Genomic DNA, 19,121 nt, shown 5'->3' with positions numbered 1-19,121 from the left:
CACAAGATCAGGAGATCGAGACCATCCTGGCTAACCCGGTGAAACCCCGTCTCTACTAAAAAATACAAAAAACTAGCCTAGCCGGGCGAGGTGGCGGGCGCCTGCAGTCCCAGCTACTCGGGAGGCTGAGGCAGGAGAATGGCGTAAACCCGGGAGGCGGAGCTTGCAGTGAGCTGAGATCCGGCCACTGCACTCCAGCCTGGGTGACAGAGCGAGACTCCGTCTCAAAAAAAAAAAAAAAAAAAAAAAAAAGAAATATCAAACAACAGATGTGAGTTAAGATTTTATATTCTTATAAACTTTAAACCTAACTTTTATAAAAACAGATTAATGTTTAAATTCTAGAATAAAAATGCTAAAGCTGATTTTTAATGGTACAATTAAAACAGAAACAACTGAATTATTAAGATGTTGCTCAAAAACACCCATCAGCTGTCTAACAAATTCTGAGACAATGTATCATTCTGGTTTGGAGAATACTAAATGTATTTTTCTAAATGTCCCAAAAAAGCTGAGCAGAGTTTTCTCCAAGGACTCTCCAGCTTTAGAATGTTAGTCTTGGAGATAGATGAAGCTGTCTGTGGGAAAGGAGAGCAGAAATATGCCACATTAAGAAGTTAAAGAGAATGGTCAATATGATATCTGATGAATATTAAGAATGTAATATAGAAAAGATACATTCTATAAAGAAATTATAACCAAAACAATCATGTACATTAGCAATTTAAAATATTTTTCTCCGAAAATGAACCATTTGATTATTCTTGTCCTTTATCAAAATAATAACTATTTTCTCATAAAAGAGTACCAGTGTAGTTTTGCTTTATTATTTTTAAAGTTTTAATCTAGCTGGCTGTACAACACATTATAAAATTAGAGATAAATTATTTAAACCTTTATTAATATCACCCGAGTACAGTGTTAGTAAAAACTGAGAAATTTTTAACATTATAATGTCTTATAACTAATTATAAGTGACAGAACTGCTCTGCAATCAATCTTGATAAATAATATAAAAGAATACCTAGCCAACACAAAAACAACTGGGGAAGCGAAATCAGCATATAAGCTTTAAAAAATCAGTATGTTTTAAAGAGTTTTATATTAAATAGACTGTTTCACAATTTACTCACATTGTTGAAAATCAAAATTTTATTCCTAAAAGAGGGACAATATAAAGCTAGGACCTTCATGAACATTCAGGTATCAGAAGAAAGTTGCCAAGGACAGAACTGATTTAACAGCAAGAGATTGGTCTTATGCTTATTACCCAGCACCATTACTAACTGTTAAAACAACCAAAACTAAGCAAATCAAATGCATGGCTATTTATTTTTTGTTGCTTTTCACAGATGAGCCTTTGATGTGGAGTTTATCCCCCAAAACATTTGATCTTCTTCCACGTTCAATGGCTGGACTTTGTTGAGGTTTCTCCCTGAGAAATATACATGTGAATATTAATATGATTTATAAAATGGCCAATGGTTTATAAATCAATAAACATGTTAAAAACCACTGTAACATAAGAAAACTTTTATCTTAAAAGTTCCTTAATAGCTTTGAAAAACAAGGCTGGCCAGGTGTGGTGGCTTACGCCTGTAATCCCACCACTTTGTGAGGTCGAGGTGGGCAGATCACGAGGTCAAGAGATCGAGACCATTCTGGCGAACATGGTGAAACCCCATCTGTACAAAAAATTAGCTGGGCGTGGTGATGTGCACCTATAGTCCCAGCTACTCAGGAGGCTGAAGCAGGAGGACTGCCTGACCCTGGGAGGTGGAGGTTGCAGTGAGTCGAGATTGCGCCACTGCACTCCAGCCTGGTGACAGAGCCAGACTGTCTCCCCCTCCAAAAAAACAAAAACAAACAAACAAATGGGAAAAACAAGGCAGACTATTTCAGTGAATTTAAAACAGCAACAGCTGTTTTCCTGAGATAGATTTAACTGTTTATAGTTTAAACACTGTTTAATGTTAACGGTATGGTAGCCACTAACCACATTTATATTTGAATTAAACTAAAATAATTCAATACTTCAGTTTTACCAGCAATGGTTCAAATGTGAATCAACAGCCACATGTGGCTAGTAATTACTACACAGGACAGAATAGATATATAGCATTTTTGTCATTACTGAAGTCGTTTCAGGAAATGCCATTGGACAGTGCTGGTTAAGAGAAAATGCCACTGTTAGGGCCAGAAATTTATAGGTCATCCATAAAGAGTATGCCTTCTCTAAGTGGGACCTGGATTTCCTATTCAAACTTGGCACTGCTAGGTTTTTAATCAGTACATTTTTCAAATGAGAAAAATATCTGTAATTAATATAGGAGCAAGTTTTCAAGCAATTCAATAGAAAATACCAGGGCTCTAAATTCCTAAACAAGTGTTTTAGAAGAAAAGATCCTAGCATATGAAATTCTCCATAAGGCTTCTGATTTACTTGATACTCACTTGTCCACCGCTAGTTCTGTGAAGCCTTCTATCTTCTGCAGCAATTCTCCACTCTCTTATAGCTTAGAACAGATTTCTATTTAAGGTCTGGTGAGGCCTTTCTCTTTAGTGTAACTTCATAGGAAATAGATATTATTATTCACTTTCCCCCCCCCCAGCAGAGAACCACATTAAACGGTAGCTCCAGGGTATGTACAAAATGTATTTTAAAATCTCTATAATATTTATTTATTCATTTTTGAGACAGAGTCTCAGTCTGTCACTCAGGCTGTAGTGCACCGGTGTGATTTTGGCTCACCACAACCTCCGCCTCCTGGGTTCAAGCGATTCTCTTGCCTTAGCCTCCCAAGTAGCTGGGATTATAGGTGTATGCTACCATACCTAGCTAATTCGTATTTTTAGTAGAGACGGGGTTTCACCATGTTGGCCAGGCTGGTGTCAAACTCCTGACCTCAAGTGATCCACCTGCCTCGGCCTCCCGAAGTGCTGGGATTACAGGCATGAGTCACCATGCCCAGCCAGAAATCTCTATAATCCTTAATATGTGGTTTCAGCAAATTTATTTTTCTCAGCTATACTAAAAGGGAATTGTAAAATAAGCTAATGTTCTTGCAAAATTCTTCCAAAACACCTAAAACACATCAAATATGGTATTGCATGTACTGTTACATATTGTACCCGTGTCTGAAATTTCATTTACGATTACATGATAAATTGTGATTTGTTAAGGAAGTTGTTAAGTCTTCCAAATACAGCCCCTCTCCCCTTAACATATCTCTAGGTATCTTTACCAGTGTGAAATGTATGACTCTATAACCATATTAGAATCTGTTTTACAAGAATAACTACTCCGTAGCAAATCAGTTTTCCTGAAGAGGATTTTGGTCTCTGTCTTCTGAGGCATAATTTACTAGTGAATTACTAACCATACAATCCTAAACTATTATTGATTTTTAGATATAAATTTAAATTTGTGCGGAATACTCAGTTTTAGTATAAAATTATAACATCTTGGCCGGGCGCGGTGGCTCAAGCCTGTAATCCCAGCACTTTGGGAGGCCGAGACGGGCGGATCACGAGGTCAGGAGATCGAGAGACCATCCCGGCTAACACGGTGAAACCCCGTCTCTACTAAAAAATACAAAAAAACTAGCCGGGCGAGGTGGCGGGCGCCTGTAGTCCCAGCTACTCGGGAGGCTGAGGCAGGAGAATGGCGTAAACCCGGGAGGCGGAGCTTGCAGTGAGCTGAGATCCGGCCACTGCACTCCAGCCTGGGTGACAGAGCAAGACTCCGTCTCAAAAAAAAAAAAAAAGAAAAAATTATAACATCTTTCACAAAAGATACTGTGGATACAACTTGGATGATCATCAAAACTTTCTGATAACAGAAATAAAATTATGTAACTTTACTTCAAATTCTTCTTTAAAAACCAAACTATTTTAGAAACAACTTTTACCTTCTTTTAAGTTCTTGGGAGCCAGGATTCTCATGACCAACACTTCTCATTCTAGTGTTTTCTAGATTGTGTCGTCCTGGTTTGTACTTCAAAACCTCACTTTGCCATTCCTCATCAAAAGCATGAGCATCATCTATGTTAAATAGAAAAATAATGGGAATAAGTATTAAGGTATCAACTGTCAGTAATTGCCTTGCTCCCACATATTTCAGTCTAGTCTGGTGTTTTCATTAGTGTAACCTCAATATAGAGGCAGGAAGCTGCTTCAAATATAAGGGTCTTTGATGAGAGTAGTATTTCTTTTCCTGTCTGTTGCTCTCCTATTCCTACTGATGACCTAGTTATTGATGATCTATTTTTTCACCTGCCTGGATATCATATTATTTTACCCAATGGAACAGCTGACCCAATTATAATAACTAACAGTTTTTCTTCCTGGGTCATCTCACAATGAATATGTTCTTCCTGTATACTGTATACTTCTGTGACTAGCACTTCTATTCACCTAACCATCTTTCTATGTAACTTGACCTCACAAGTTTCTGTTGTCAATTTCCTAAGACAGGTTACTCAGCTAGAATGTCAATTCATGTTGTTATGAAGTAAGTAATCTAACTTCCATAGTAGCAACAATAGAGAATGATAGTACTTCTTCTTTAAGACTGCTTTAAAATATTATGTTCCTTCACTAAATTTTTCATTAAAATGTTGATTATTGTGAAATACTCAGTATATATATAAATGTGATAAAATTACAGAGGTTACAATTAAACACAGGTCACAATATCATGGCTTCTATCTTATTGCATAAGAATAATTTTATCAAACCCCGGCCGGGCGTGATGGCTCACGCCTGTAATCCCAGCACTTTGGGAGGTCGAGGCGTGCGGATCACAAGAGGAGATCGAGACCATCCTGGCTAACATGGCGAAACCTCGTCTCTACTAAAAATACAAAAAATTAGCCGGGCATGGTGGCGGCTGCCTGTAGTCCCAGCTACTCGGGAGGCTGAGGCAGGAGAATGGCATGAACCCGGGAGGCAGAGCTTGTAGTGGGCTGAGATCGCACCACTGCACCACTACACTCCAGCCTGGACAACAGAGCGAGACTCCATCTCAAAAAAAAAAAAAAAAAAACAAAAAGGAATAATTTTATCAAATCCCAATGTTAACAGAATTTCTTCTTCCCCCCAACCCAAAACGGAGTCTTGCTCTGCTGCCCAGGCAGGAGTGCAATGGTGTGATCTTGGCTCACTGCAACCTCTGCCTCCCAGGTTCAAGAGATTCTCCCGCCTCAGCCTTCCCAGTAGCTGAGATTACAGGTGTGGGCCACCATGCCCGGCTGAGTTTTGCATTTTTATTTTTACTTTTATTTATTTTTTTTGAGATAGAGTCTCACTCTGTCACCCAGACTGGAGTGTAATGACTCGATCTCGGCTCACTGCAACCTCCACCTCCTGGTTCAAGCGATTCTCCTGTCTCAACCCCATGAGTAGCTGGGATTACAGGCACGTGAGCCACCACGCCCGGCTAATTTTTGTATTTTTAGTAGAGACGGGGTTTCACCATGCTGGTCAGGCTGGTCTTGAACTCCTAACCTTGTGATCTGCCCGCCTTGGCTTCCCAAAGTGCCGGGACTACAGGCGTGAGCCACCATGCCTGGCCAGAATTTCTTTTTTAATACAACAATTTAAAATTTAAACACTTTATTATGGAAAAACATTATTCAAACTAGTTTCTGAAACTAGGAGATGAATCCAACTAAATTTTAATATAATTTCATTATTGAATTAATACAATTAATTAAATATAAAAGCTTAATACTGATTTAAAAATTAATAAAAATAAATTTAATGATTAAATTTGTTAATAAATTATAATATTATTAAAAACTACAGGGAGAAAGGACACTAGAAGGACATAAATGCACTGAAGAATAAATATAAAACCTAGAAAAGGAAGATTTACTTGAGAGAGAGAGACATACATGTAATTCAACATACAACAGAAATTAAAATCTTATCTATACAAAAGCCTAAGTACTGAACAGTACAGAATGATTTAAGTAAAAATTATGGCTTATTTACTATAAAAATTTTAGGTAACCACTTAAAATGTTTTTGAAAAATGCATCATAAGTGACTTTACAATTATAATGGTAAATTAAAATAAGCACAATATAAACTATATAAAAGTAAAATAATAATTTGAGGAAAAAGCATGTTTATATATATAAAATGATTAGGAAGGAATACATTAAAATATTACTAGTATTTTGATTTTGGATTATGGATGATTTTTGTCTTTACACTTTTCAAATGTACGTTCTTGATAATCAGAAAAAATATTTAAAGAAGCATTTTGCCTACTGATAATATTACTAAATAACAATTCAAAAGATTCCACTTTCCAAGGATAAAATAAAAATAAGTAATATCCCATATTGCCAAAAATCACTACAAAAAAGAGCTCTCCTATGAAAGGATGAAACCACAATCCTATTTCTTTGACAAGGTATTCTCTACACATATTATTCAAAAACTACCTCTTATAACATGTTTCTACAAAAAATATTAGTCAACTTTAACTGTTATTTTAACTTTATGAGAAAGAATATTATTTTTTTGTGATAACTTACTTTCATTCATATTGATGAACTCCTGGTTGACCTCTTCATCTCCAGTCTTCCTGTTCTTTGACTTTTTAATGACATGAGCTCGGTCATGGATATGATGACCAATAGCCATTTTTTCTAGTCCACTGTCAGAATCTCTCATTGCTTTCCTGGTTTCCTTTATCTGTAAAAATAAAGAAATTTTGTTATTATTTAAATATATATAGAATGTATATAACTCTAAAATTCTCAGGGCCAGCTTACCTACTGAGGTATGGCCATAGATCTACCACTCTAAAAATAATGTGTACTCAGTTCCACTATTAACTTGTGGTAAAACTGTGGTGATAAGTCTCTGATATTTCCTGAACTCCTTAAAATGAAAATGTCTAGAACAAACAGAACCCATACAATTTAACCTGTTTCCAAATTATAATCAAATATTAAAACAAAAGTAGCAATTATAGTTTAATGCCTTCAAGACTGTTTTAGACAATGTAATAGAAGGAAGTTTATCGTAGCATTCCTACAAGTAAGGGCAACTAATTATTTTTCATGTTGATTGGCTTGAATCTCATCATTCCCGCCTATCAACTCTATGGAAGTGTTACTAGAATATTTATGATAGCTACTAACATGATTTACTGGGGGACATCTACAATTATATTGTTTACATTTAAGATTGTCACTTTTAGAAAGTTAAAATTAAAATGTCTGAGATTAATTAGCAGAACTATGGCAAGAGCATCATTAAAAGGTTCATCTTCATATGTAAGAACTAAAAAATGTACTACTTCACACTCATTAGATGGGTAAACCTAAATTTTTACTGTAAGTACTAACAAGGAAGTAGTCAAATGGAAACTCACAAGCCACAGTTTGTGGAAGCCAACAATTTCAATCACTGGGATAGTAGCTTGGAAATGCTAGGTAAAGAGGAAAGTACACATACCCTACAACTCAGCAATACCACTCCTAGACTCTTTGTATAAGGAGCCGTGTATAAAGATGAATTAGTGAAAGATTAGACTCACCTACATATCTATCGACAGAAAATGATTTAAAAATAATGGTACATTCATATTTTGGATACTACGTAGAAGTTAAAGAAAACAGGGCCACATGTATCAACTAGAATAAATCTCAGAAGCGTATTAATCATAATATATTCGTATTTTGGATACTATATACAAGTTAAAGAAACCAGGGCCACATGTATCAAGTTGAATAAATCTCAGAAGTATATTACTCAGCAAAGACAAGTTGCAGAGGACACATGCAATATGATACCCTTTATGTAATGTTGGGAAATCTGGAAAATAATCCATTTTTTTAAGATAGAAAGATAAGTAATAAAATTGTAAAAACATGCATGAAAATGATAAACTCCAGATACAGGAAAATGGTAATCTCTGAGAAGGGGAGAAAGGGGAAACAGACCTCAGAGGAATGTATTAGAAGCTTTAACTGCCTCTGTACATTTTTGCTTAAAAAGAAAACAAAGCAAGAGATAATTTGAGGCAAATAGAGAAAAATGTTATGATATGATTAAACTGGGTGGCACGAATATGGGCACTTATTATGTTATTCTCTATATCCTCTCTGTACATTTCAAATATTTCATGAGTTAAAAAATTAATTCACTTCAAATGTAAACTTAAAAATAGACATTATTTCACGAAACAAAGGCTTTTCGTGTTTTTGTTTACCTTGTCAACATGTAAAGGTAATAAACATCCATAGATATTTACATGAAAAAAGGCACCCTCACGGGGGTGGGGGCACGAAAAATCGCCACAAACTGAGTAAATACAGTTGAGTTTTAATGGTTTCCACAGTGAGGACTACCTTACACCCGACCCCCACACCGCCCTCCTGTCCCCCCGCCATCATGTACCAGATTAAATTTTAATAGTTATAATTTGATCTAGACAGTCTATCATCCCCTAACTTTATAAAGCTCTAGGAATGCTTATAGAAAACTTACTCCTCCTGGAGCTCTACGGGTTTGAGTTGAGGCCTGAAAAACCTTTGGTGGTTCATCTCCTATTTTGGAATAAGTCATAACTGAGGAAGAACAAAATGAATGTCCATTTGGATCCAGTGAAAGTTGACCCTAAAGGTAAACAAATTGTAAATTCGGTCGAGTCAAATATAAATAATTATTGCCAGAGAGTTCAAATAAGTAACACTAGCTGTAAGTTCTACTAAGGATACTAAACTACCAATATGGTATAGTCAAAGGGCACACCCAGGTTCTCAAGTGAGAAGTGACTTGAAAAATTACCTCCACCCAAAAAAAAGGTACCCCTAGAGGGTCCTGATGGTCGTCCATTTTAGGTACCATCATCCCACTCTCATTACAAAGACTAGTAAGTGACTAATTCAGAGATCCTTAAGTCTTTGGGTGCTTGTGGCTTAGATTTCAATGAAGATGCTATGCCCCCAAACCTGTGATACTTCTATAGTCAGTGGTTGACCCTTGTGCGTAATCTTGCCAACGTCAAGCCAATCAGTTAGTTATATATCAAGTTTCCTCCTGTAGGTACCAGATTGCTACATTACTAAAACCAATAATGCCCTAGATTATTTGGGCATTCTGAAATGATCCATAGAATTCAAACTGGATGACTAGAATGTTATGGGTCTTCTTCAGATCAAATCAAGTGACTGGTTTTGATGTTAATATAGAGAGTACTGTTATAGTACTAGTTTATAAGTATTTGGACTATTAGGGATCTATACCTAAACATCATTCCTAAAATTTCTGTTTTCAGAGTTGTTTATAAAACCCTAAAACTCTTTAGATGTTACAAATCCTTTTAAGTAGACAGGTTATTAATAAAATTATGCAAATTCAAATAAAATGTTCATTTACAATAGTGACTTTCAATAGAATCAATGTTTTTGAGGTCAATTTTTTTCCAATTTTTAAAAAAATTTTGAAAGTTAACATTATTTTTCAAACTTGGAGGTTATGAACTCAATTTATTATTTTTCAAACTTGGAGGTTATGAACTCAATTTAGTGTGTTGTAACCAGAATTTTTAAAACATGAAATAGACTAGAAAATAACCGTATATACTGTAAATAGTATAGTCATTTTTTCATGAAACTTGTGCTTCAAATATATTTATAAAGTATACAAATATTGCTTACTGGGTTAATCATGTAAGATATCTTTTTTAACCACTATGGTTAAAAAAGTGTTTGAAAGCCACTATGAAATAGAATATACCAAAGTATACACAATGTTCTCAATGCTTTGTTTTCAGTACTTACAAAGTTTCTTTCTAATTTCTGCATATAGTTTCTCATATTTGACACCATTTGGTCCACTGTCTGAAAAGGGCTGACATCTGTATGCTACAGAATATCAGAAAGTATGTTATTAACTATAAGTAACAACACAAAAGATGCAAATACATCTTCCAAAACAGCTAAAACATTTTTTTCCAATTTATTTAGTGAAATCTCATGCAGTAATCAACCAGACAAAGATAACTTAAAGAGGATATAATAACAGTGATTAGTTAAGGAGAAAATTGAAGCATACACAAAATCCCAAAAAGACAGCATACAAATAATTAGGGAATTGTAACATTATAAACATATACACACGTGTATATATATACACATACATGTGCATGCATAAATACACATACACTACACATCTAATCACTCATTACTCACTTTTTCAAAACACAATTTGGTATATGTTAAATACTAAGTGATATATTCTTCAGCATATGATCATTTTCATAATTCTCCTTTTTATCTCTCAATACTCCACCATACAAATAAATAAAACTTGGGTATAAGATGCCAGTGTCACCTCCAGCAGTACCACATGGCTGATAGAAGTTGCCCCTCAAGTAAGTAGCCAGCCTTCCTCTCATCATAGTAGGATCCAGGTGACAGAAGCCAATTCACTTTACTAATAGGCCTTCAATTTGCTGCCTACTGAAGGGTCAGTAGGCTATACCCTTGAAGCACGAGGTATGTGTCTTCAGAAAAACAGTTAAGAATTCCTGTAAACAGTAGTTTCTCAACCAAGATTGATTTTGATTCTCAGGGGACATTTGGCAATAACTATACTCATTTTTGGCTGTCACAGATGAGGAGAGCCTATAACTAGCATCTAGTGGGTGGAGGTCAGGGATGCTGCTTAACAACCTACAACGGATAGGACAGTCTCCCAGAACAAAGAATTACCCAGCCCAAAATGACAATAGTGCTGAGGTTGAGAAACTTTGCTCTAGGAAAATCTACCACTGATTTTAGGTCTTAAAATCTACCATTGATTTTAGGTTTTATCACTGGAAGACTCACCAGAAAATAAAAGTCAAGCACACATTCCAATGTATTACCCAGTAAATCACCTGTTATAAAACAGAATGAGTTGCTTGGTTTAATGAACTTCTCTGTTCAAGCAAGCAGAGCTCTGAATCCTCTAAGTTCTGTTTGTGTCTCTGTCTTTTATTGCTATTGGATTTTTACAGATATTAATAATGTAAAATAGGTGGGAAAACCAAATTCCTCCTTAGAACCTGCACTTAATATAGTAGGGAACAACAAAGGCACATTTAGGAAACACTAATATATATTTGGGTACAAAAAGGACCGAAGTAGAATTAATTCTGCATTTCAGAGAGGCAAACGCAATCCAGGAAATATTCTGAATATTTGCTTTAACACTAGATTGAGAATCCATTCTTATTATCATGAGATATGGAAGGGTTAACCCAAAGAAGGAAAAAAAGAGAGAGAGGAAAAGATTAGGCATTTGGGTATTTCTGTCCTCTTCTCAATTCACGTTCAAATCAACCATCAAAAGATGTATCTGCACTTGCTCTGGGGTGACCCAACACACTGGAGTGACAAAAAGTTTGGGTACAAAATGGAGTTGAGACTTCAGTGGGCCCTTAAGGCCTTCAAAAATTTTGTACACGTTCTCCTCTTTCTGCCTTAAATGTTTCTTCCTGACTTTTAGCCTAGTTAGTTCCTTCTCATGATTCAAGTATCACCACCTGAGAAAGGCCACTGCTGGTCACCTGTCTAATCCTTACTTCACTTTCCCCCATCTCTATATCATTACCCTGTTTCATCTCCTTCAGGGTACTGTGACTATCTGAAATTATTTTGTTGTTTACTACTGTCTGTCTTCCCACTTTATGTAAGTAATCTCTCTGAGGGCAGGGCAATTTTGTCTATTTTATTCACTACAATATCCCCAATACATATATAATAATTCCTGGCACTTAAGAGGGTTTAATAAATATTTGTGGAATGAATGAATGAACAAATTATCTCTAGCTCAGCTCAAATCCATATATCCAACAGTTTACCAGATAAATCTACCTGGAAAACCCACAGATGGCTCAAATGCCAAACACCCAAAACTAAAATGATCGTTTTGACCACCCCACTCCTATATCTGTACTGAATCAATGCCTTATCTCAGTGGCATTCCCATCTACCTTATTCTTCATGCCAGAAAAATGGGTGTGATACTCCCCTTCTCCCTCTCTACTGCTCCTTCAACCCTATCAATCACCAAATTCTATCAATTTACCCTTTTAACTGTCTCAAATGAAGTAATTCATTTTTATCACCACAGACATTACCTAGTAGAAGTAAGCCATCACTAATACTTTACCAAGAATGCTTCAACAGCCTTCTGGCTTCCCTGCCTCCACTACGGTCTCTTCTAATCTTTCAAGAATCTGAACTCTATTACCCCTTTGACATAAGTCATCACTGCTTCCTCTGCTCTTAAGATACTGTTTACTCTACTTACTATGGCCCAAAGAAGTCTCTGGATACCTCTTCTTCCTCATCAATATCTACTGTTCAACTCATACTCTAGGGTTAAGTGACACTAAACATGTTTTAGCTCCCTAGCCTCCAGGTCTTTGCAAATGCTGTTTCCTCTCTGTTGAACAGTATTCCTTTCCCCTCCCTCCTTTTCAGGCTAACTTTTACTAATCCTTAAAGTTCAGGAAGTCTGCTTGGACTGACCCACCCTACCTCAAAAGGTGCTTTTTTCCATCTGTGCTCCCATAGCATGCTGAACTTCCTGATCATTTTATTCATAACTCTGTGTTATAACTGCTTTTTTTGTCATTTGTCTTACTAAGTACACTGGTCAGGAGGGACGAATGTTATACCTTTATGTCAAACTTCAAGGAAACAAATGATTCAATTGTAGCACAAAATAATAATTAAAAAAAAAAAAACTCGTTTCATGAGACTGTAGATACAAATGTTCCAAATTCATGTTATTTTCTGCTACTCCCCAGAATGCTTTTAGTGTGTTGGAAGCTAGCATCACAGACACAGCACAAAAACCCTAAGAAACAGGTGATAGAAATGCTGGTTGCACAGCAGCCATTCTTAAATACAGACAAGAAAAAGCTGCACGGGCAAGGTGGCAACAAAATCCTAGAGAAAGCAGTCAATCTGTGTTTTTCCAAATGTTGTGCTTATCTATCTACAGTTTAGTACTTTTTAAAAAATCTTTTGGAAAGTAATCATAAGCATGTGGAAGTCCTCAACTTTCAAACACAACTATGAGGATCCCTTTTGTAAATCAAGCAAATATTCATCCAATAAAATCTACTTCTTATTTTTGAAGATGAATTTTATATATGTTGAAATGACTTACTTCAGGAAACATGTGCTTAAACTTTTTAAGGTAAGTTTGATACTTGAAACAGAGGTTTTCAGTACAAATATTAAAAAGCCATTATGAAAGTGAGGCTGCAGGCCAATTTAGTCTGCTTGAGTTAATGAAAAATAAATATTTGTCAGAAAATATTGCTAAAATGATTTGTGTCTTAGGATACGAACCATACCACCAAAACTGCCAAAAGGTACAAGAGAACAACTCATTGCCTGGAAAAATAATATCCAATTCATTTTGATTATGACATTTACTATACAGAAGTTTCTCAATTTACCAATTAAATGTTTACTGAGTTTCAAATATCTACATTTCAATTGCTGAGATTCATCTTTATAGAAACCCCTGAAGGCTTGTTATCTTAGAACTATTATTCCTGAGGCTGAAAAAGCAACAGAAAAAAAAAAGGGAAAAAAGAATATGGTTATGATATATAAATATCCTGTTTTTTAAAAAATTTTAGTTGAGTATGTTTGTAACCTCTAGCTTTGCTCTAAGGCAAGACATATGAAAATATATTTCAGTTGTAAGGCTTTCGAGAAACAATTAAAGGTTAATCTAAGCTTTGAAGGTCCAGAGGTAAGATTATAGAAGATTAGTGTTTCCTGGTCCAATAAAGACAATCCTTTGTAGCTTTTGATACGATTTTCAAGTATTAAAACAATGAGTATGGGAGAGAAAGGATATTTCCTTGCCTGTTCTCATTTCAGATATTGGAGGAAATTATAAGGTGAGAAACATACACATAAATATAAAAAATAATGGTTTAAGTTTTGCTTCTAATATATAACCCTATGGACCTAAAAGTTTTGGTTAGCACAGTGGAATTCTATATAGCTGACAAGTCACTGTTCAAGAATTCACCTTTCCAAAGTTCCCCCCTTTAATATAATAGTGATTTCTACAACAAGAATATTAGTCATATCCTATCATTATACATATATACTTCTGTAATAATTTTCTTCAAATTCCTACAGGGTCTTCTCACTAACTGTCTTAAAAAAAAGAACTTACAGTCAAAGAATCTTCATCATTATGTCCTCTATGATTACGAGCTCTCCCTCTACCATCAGGGATACTGAGCAAGTCTCTTCCAAAGGGTTCAGATAAACTTCTCATCATCTGTGGCATATTTTCTCGGTGTGCAAGAATGGACTCACTGTTGAAAATATACATAATCATGAAAGATTCAGTGTTGGAATTTAAATAGTAAGCAGGCAGTTAAATACTACAAAGAATTATTTTGGGCTAACATGTTTGTTAGATACAAGAAGAGTAGAAGAGAATTCTATTTTATACAAAAATAGAATTATCTCATAAAGATCCACTATTAGATGGTTCCCTACTTACAATGGTTCAAGTTAAGGTTTTTTGACTTTACTGTGGTATGAAAGCACTACACATTCAGTAGAAACAGCACTTCAAGGATCCATACAGCCATGCTGGTTTTCACTTTCAGTATAGTACTCAATAAATTACATGAGATATTCAACACTTTATAATAAAGTAGGCTTTATGTTAGATGATGTTGCCCAACTGTAAACTAATGTATATGTTCTGATGATACTCGGTAGGTTAAGTGTATTAAATGCATTTTGATGTATAATATTTTCAATTTGCGATGGGTTCATTGGAATGTAATCTTCTCATAAGTTGAGAAACATCTGTAGTTATAAATAAAATTAATGAAAACCTGTTTTTATCCAATATAATTCATTTAAAGCATAATAAAAACTACACCTTTATCCCATACTGCATAAAAATAAATATCAACACTCTATAATCTGATGTTTACCCTTTTGTCACAAGTCTCATTCAAGAACCTATTTTTTTTTTTTTTTTTTACTTTATCACAATGGTTTTCCAACTTTGTTCCAGTTGGACAGTTACTGACCCACTCATCAATTCCTTATTCCTTATTCTAGAACTTAAGGTACACCATGATTGAAGCTCACTTTACCAAGGCAATCTTATGCTTTCCTGCAGTCCAATGGAATCCCCTCTCCAATAGTCTGGCCTCCTTTTAGATTCTCCACTTCAGTTACATTCTTCTTAGGTCACCCTTCCCCCTTCTAATTTCAATCCTCTGATGTCATCATAAAGCAGCTAGAAAGTTTTTTAAAAAATTTTCTTGGCCAGGCATGGTGCCTCATGCTTGTAATCTCAGCACTTTGGGAGGCTGAGGCAAGTGGACTGCTTGAGGTCAGGAGTTCAAGACCAGCCTGGCCAACATGGTAAAACCCCGTCTCTACTAAAAACACAAAAATTAGCTGGGCGTGGTAGCATACACCCATAATCCCAGCTACTCGGGAGGCTGAGGCAGGAGAATCGCTCGAACCTGGGAGGCAAAAGTTGCAGTGAGCCAAGATCACACCACTGCACTCCAGCCTGGGTGACAGAGCCAGACTCTGTCTCAAAAAAAAAAAAAAAAAAAAGGAATTTTCCTTGTAGCTCCAGCTCAGACGAAGCTTAAAAATTCTGTCTTCTGCTCGTAAGTCCAAGTAGAAAGAGCTTTTCCTCTGAATTTCATAGTATTTATATACATAAACCTATTCCAAAAGACCTCAGATTTACTCATACATTACCTTGGAGGTTAAAAAAAGTATAATTGTTCCAAGTGTGAGTTTAAGATTAGCAAACTGCTTAACTGGATTTGTGCTTGTGTGTATAGACAGATGTTTTCATTCAGCCTTGTTTCATTACATTCAATGAAATTTACCAATTTTAGTTGTACAGTTTGATGAATTTTAAAAAGTGCAGTCATAACCTCCACCATAATTAAGATGTAGAACATTTCCATCATTCCAAAAAGTTCCCTCGTCTCTTTGCAGATAATTACCTGCTCCGAGCCCCAGTTACCACGAATAGGCTTTCTGTCATTATAGTTTGGTCTTTTCCAGAATTCATAAAATGGAATCACATAGTATGTCATCTTTTGTGTCTAGCTTCTTTCCCTTAGCATAATGCTTCTGTAATTCATCCATGTTGTTCCCTATTTCAGTTCATTCAGTTTTATTGCTAAGTTCATACATATATCAATATCATAATCACAAAACTGTCTTTAGTTTTTGGCTACTATGAATAAAGCTACTATGAATATTTATGTACTAGTCTTTGTGTATATTTAATTTGTCTTAAGTAAACACCTAAGAGCAAGGACTGCTGGCCTGTATTAGAAGAGTATGTAAATTTTATAAAAACTGTGAACTGAGAGTTACAGTTGCACTGCATTCTTGCTGAAATGTGGGATAGTCAGATGTTTAACTGTAGCCATTTGAGTCGTAGTGTCATAACATCTCATTGTGGTTTTATTTTGTATTATTTGTCATTCATATATGTTCTTTGATAGAACTGTCTTTTCAAATACTTTCCCCATTTTTAAAAATCACGTTATAAGACTTCTTTATATATTCTGGACACAGACTTTTATCAGATACAGGTTTTAAATTTTTCCCAGTCTTGGACTTGCCTTTTTCATTCTCTTAACATGAATGTATTCAGCCAAACAACCATGAATCTTTGTTAGGCCTTCAGTTTTTACCACATTTTGCTAATGTGATTAAGGATTTTGAGACGGGAAGATTATCCTGGATTATCCCAATGGACCCAAGGTAATCACAAGGATCCTTATGAGAAGGAGATAGTAGTGTCATAATCAGAAGATGTTACACTGCTGGCTTTTAAAATGGAGGAAGAGGCCAAAAGCCAAGGAACACAGCAGTCTCTAGACGCTAGAAAAGACAAGGAAACAGATTCACCCCTAGAAACTCCAGAAGGAATGTAGCCCTGCCAACACTTTGATTTTAGCCCAGGGAAACCCATTTTGGACTTCTGATCTTCACCATAAGACAATTTGTTGTTTTAAGTCTCTAAAGATGTGGTAATTTGTTATAGCAGCAATAGGAAACTAATGCAAGTTCTTAAATTTTAATTTTAAAATATACAAAAGTCTCACTCCTCTTTTAGAGTATAAGTTCTTCTAGACTAGGAACTGTATCTTCATTCATATTACCAACCTCTGTGCTTGACACACAGTATACGTTATAAATGTTTATGGAGGGCTGGGTGCGGTGACTCACGCCTATAATCTCAGCACTTTGGGAGGCCGAGATGGACGGATCACGAGGTCAAGAGTTTGAGACCAGCCTGGCCAACATGGTGAAACCCCGTCTCTACTAAAAGTACAAAAATTAGCTAGGTGTGGTGGCAGGTGCCTGTAATCCTAGCTACTTGGGAGGCTGAGGCAGGAAAATCACTTGAACCCAGGAGGCAGAGGTTGTGATGAGCCAAGATCGCACCACTGCACTCCAGCCTGGGCAATAGGGTGAGACTCCATCTCAAAAAACAAAAAACATTAAAAATAAATAAATAAATAATGTTTATGGAATTTGAACCATCCTATATATCAGAGGGTCCCCCCTACCATTTCTTGGCAAAATTACTAACTATTCTTAATTAAAGGCTCACCTTGGTGCTTTCTACAGAGAAAAATCTCCACTGCAACCAATACCTGCAGTCTTGAAGTTCTTCCTTAGTGGCTTTTGATTTCAGGGGAGGGGAAACTCCTATTTAAACTATACTTGGTTTTCTCTGGCCCAAGTATTTTAGTACATGGGACTTACATGTCCTGACAATAGTTCCAAGGGCTTCTTGTGCTTCAGTTTCAGCTGCTGCAGAGTAAGACCACCTGTATGTCTGAGAAACTACACCTTCAAATGAGGTTTATGCCATAGAAGCTTATGTCTTAATTGAGGCCATCCTGAATGTGGTCTCAAAATTTTGCAAATATCTATAAATATCTGTTTCTTATGATGCAGAAACAGATGTATAAACTTTTTGTAGATTTGTAGTTCATTTTCCTGTCTTTAGATGAAACCATCAAAACTGATGACTTAGAATGAGGGCAGTTTTAAATGTGTTATCCTTGTATTAGTTATCTATTGCTGTTGTAACTTAGCTTAAAATAACATTTGTTATATCACAATTTCTATTGATTAGGAATCAGGAGCAGTTTAAGTGGGTAGTTCTGACTCAGGGCCTCTCTGTAGGCTGCAATGAAGTTATCAGTTGAGGCTTTAGTCATCTCAAGTCTTGACTGGTGGAGAATCTACTTCCAAGTTCCTTCACATGGCTGTTGGCTAGTGTCAAAAATGTGCTTCTAAGCTCATTCAGGTGGGCCTCTCCACAGTGCTGCTTTACATTATAGTAACTGCTTTCTCCAGCGTAAGCCACCATGTGTGAGAGAACACCTAAGACAGAAGTCATGCGCTTTATTTATTTATTTATTTAGAGACAGAGTCTTGCTCTGTCACCCAGGCCGGAGTGCAGTGGCGCGATCTCAGCTCACTGCAAGCTCTGCCTCCCAGATTCACGCCATTCTCCTGACTCAGCGTCCCCAGCATCTGGGACTACAGGCACACGCCGCCACGCCTGGCTAATTTTTTTGTATTTTTAGTAGAGACGGGGTTTCACTGTGTTAGCCAGGATGGTCTCGATCTTCTGACCTCGTGATCTGCCCGCCTCGACCTCCCAAAGTGTTGGGATTACAGGCATGAGCCACCGTGCCTGGCCAAGCCATGCTCTTTTAAAAATGTAATTTTGGGAGTGACATCTTATCTCTTCTTCTGTATTCTGTTTATTAGAAACAAATTAGTAAGTCCTAGCCCATGTTCAAGGGGAGATTACACAAAGGCATGAATACCAGGGAGTGGGGATCACTGGAAGCTATCTTAGTAGCTGTTTACCACACATAAATTTGTGGGTTCATTAGCTTACCAGAGACACATATAATCAAGTTTATAATATTCTTAATTAAAATTAAGTTCAACAATATCAGTATATTTTGCAACATGCCATAAACAAATACTGATATCAGATGATATTAAGATAACAAACTTTCAGACAGGAAATTC

At 36.1% G+C, this 19,121-nt stretch overlaps 1 protein-coding gene across 2 annotated transcripts in view; it reads right to left on the bottom strand.

Annotated features, from left to right (window-relative positions):
- Window positions 1–1,134: 1,134 nt before the first annotated feature.
- MLF1 (myeloid leukemia factor 1) overlaps window positions 1,135–19,121 on the bottom strand; it is a 919,514-nt gene continuing 901,527 nt past the window's right edge. The window contains exons 3-8 of one of the 2 annotated variants that reach the window (XM_050779889.1): window positions 14,224–14,368; window positions 9,807–9,890; window positions 8,512–8,640; window positions 6,549–6,708; window positions 3,912–4,044; window positions 1,135–1,435 (exon numbers count right to left, since the gene is read on the bottom strand). In XM_050779889.1, the coding sequence (XP_050635846.1) occupies window positions 1,330–1,435; window positions 3,912–4,044; window positions 6,549–6,708; window positions 8,512–8,640; window positions 9,807–9,890; window positions 14,224–14,368 (757 nt within the window). In that variant the 3' untranslated portion in view covers window positions 1,135–1,329. Of the gene's footprint in view, window positions 1,436–3,911; window positions 4,045–6,548; window positions 6,709–8,511; window positions 8,641–9,806; window positions 9,891–13,376; window positions 13,434–14,223; window positions 14,369–19,121 lie in introns of those variants that run through there. The other variant, XM_050779890.1, reaches the window with a different exon arrangement.

This window comes from Macaca thibetana, chromosome 2 (genome assembly GCF_024542745.1).
Source record: "Macaca thibetana thibetana isolate TM-01 chromosome 2, ASM2454274v1, whole genome shotgun sequence".
In the NCBI taxonomy this organism is placed as follows: Eukaryota; Metazoa; Chordata; class Mammalia; order Primates; family Cercopithecidae; genus Macaca; species Macaca thibetana.
Note: the sequence above shows the minus strand (reverse complement) of the source record. Positions and strands in the feature narration are given on the sequence as shown.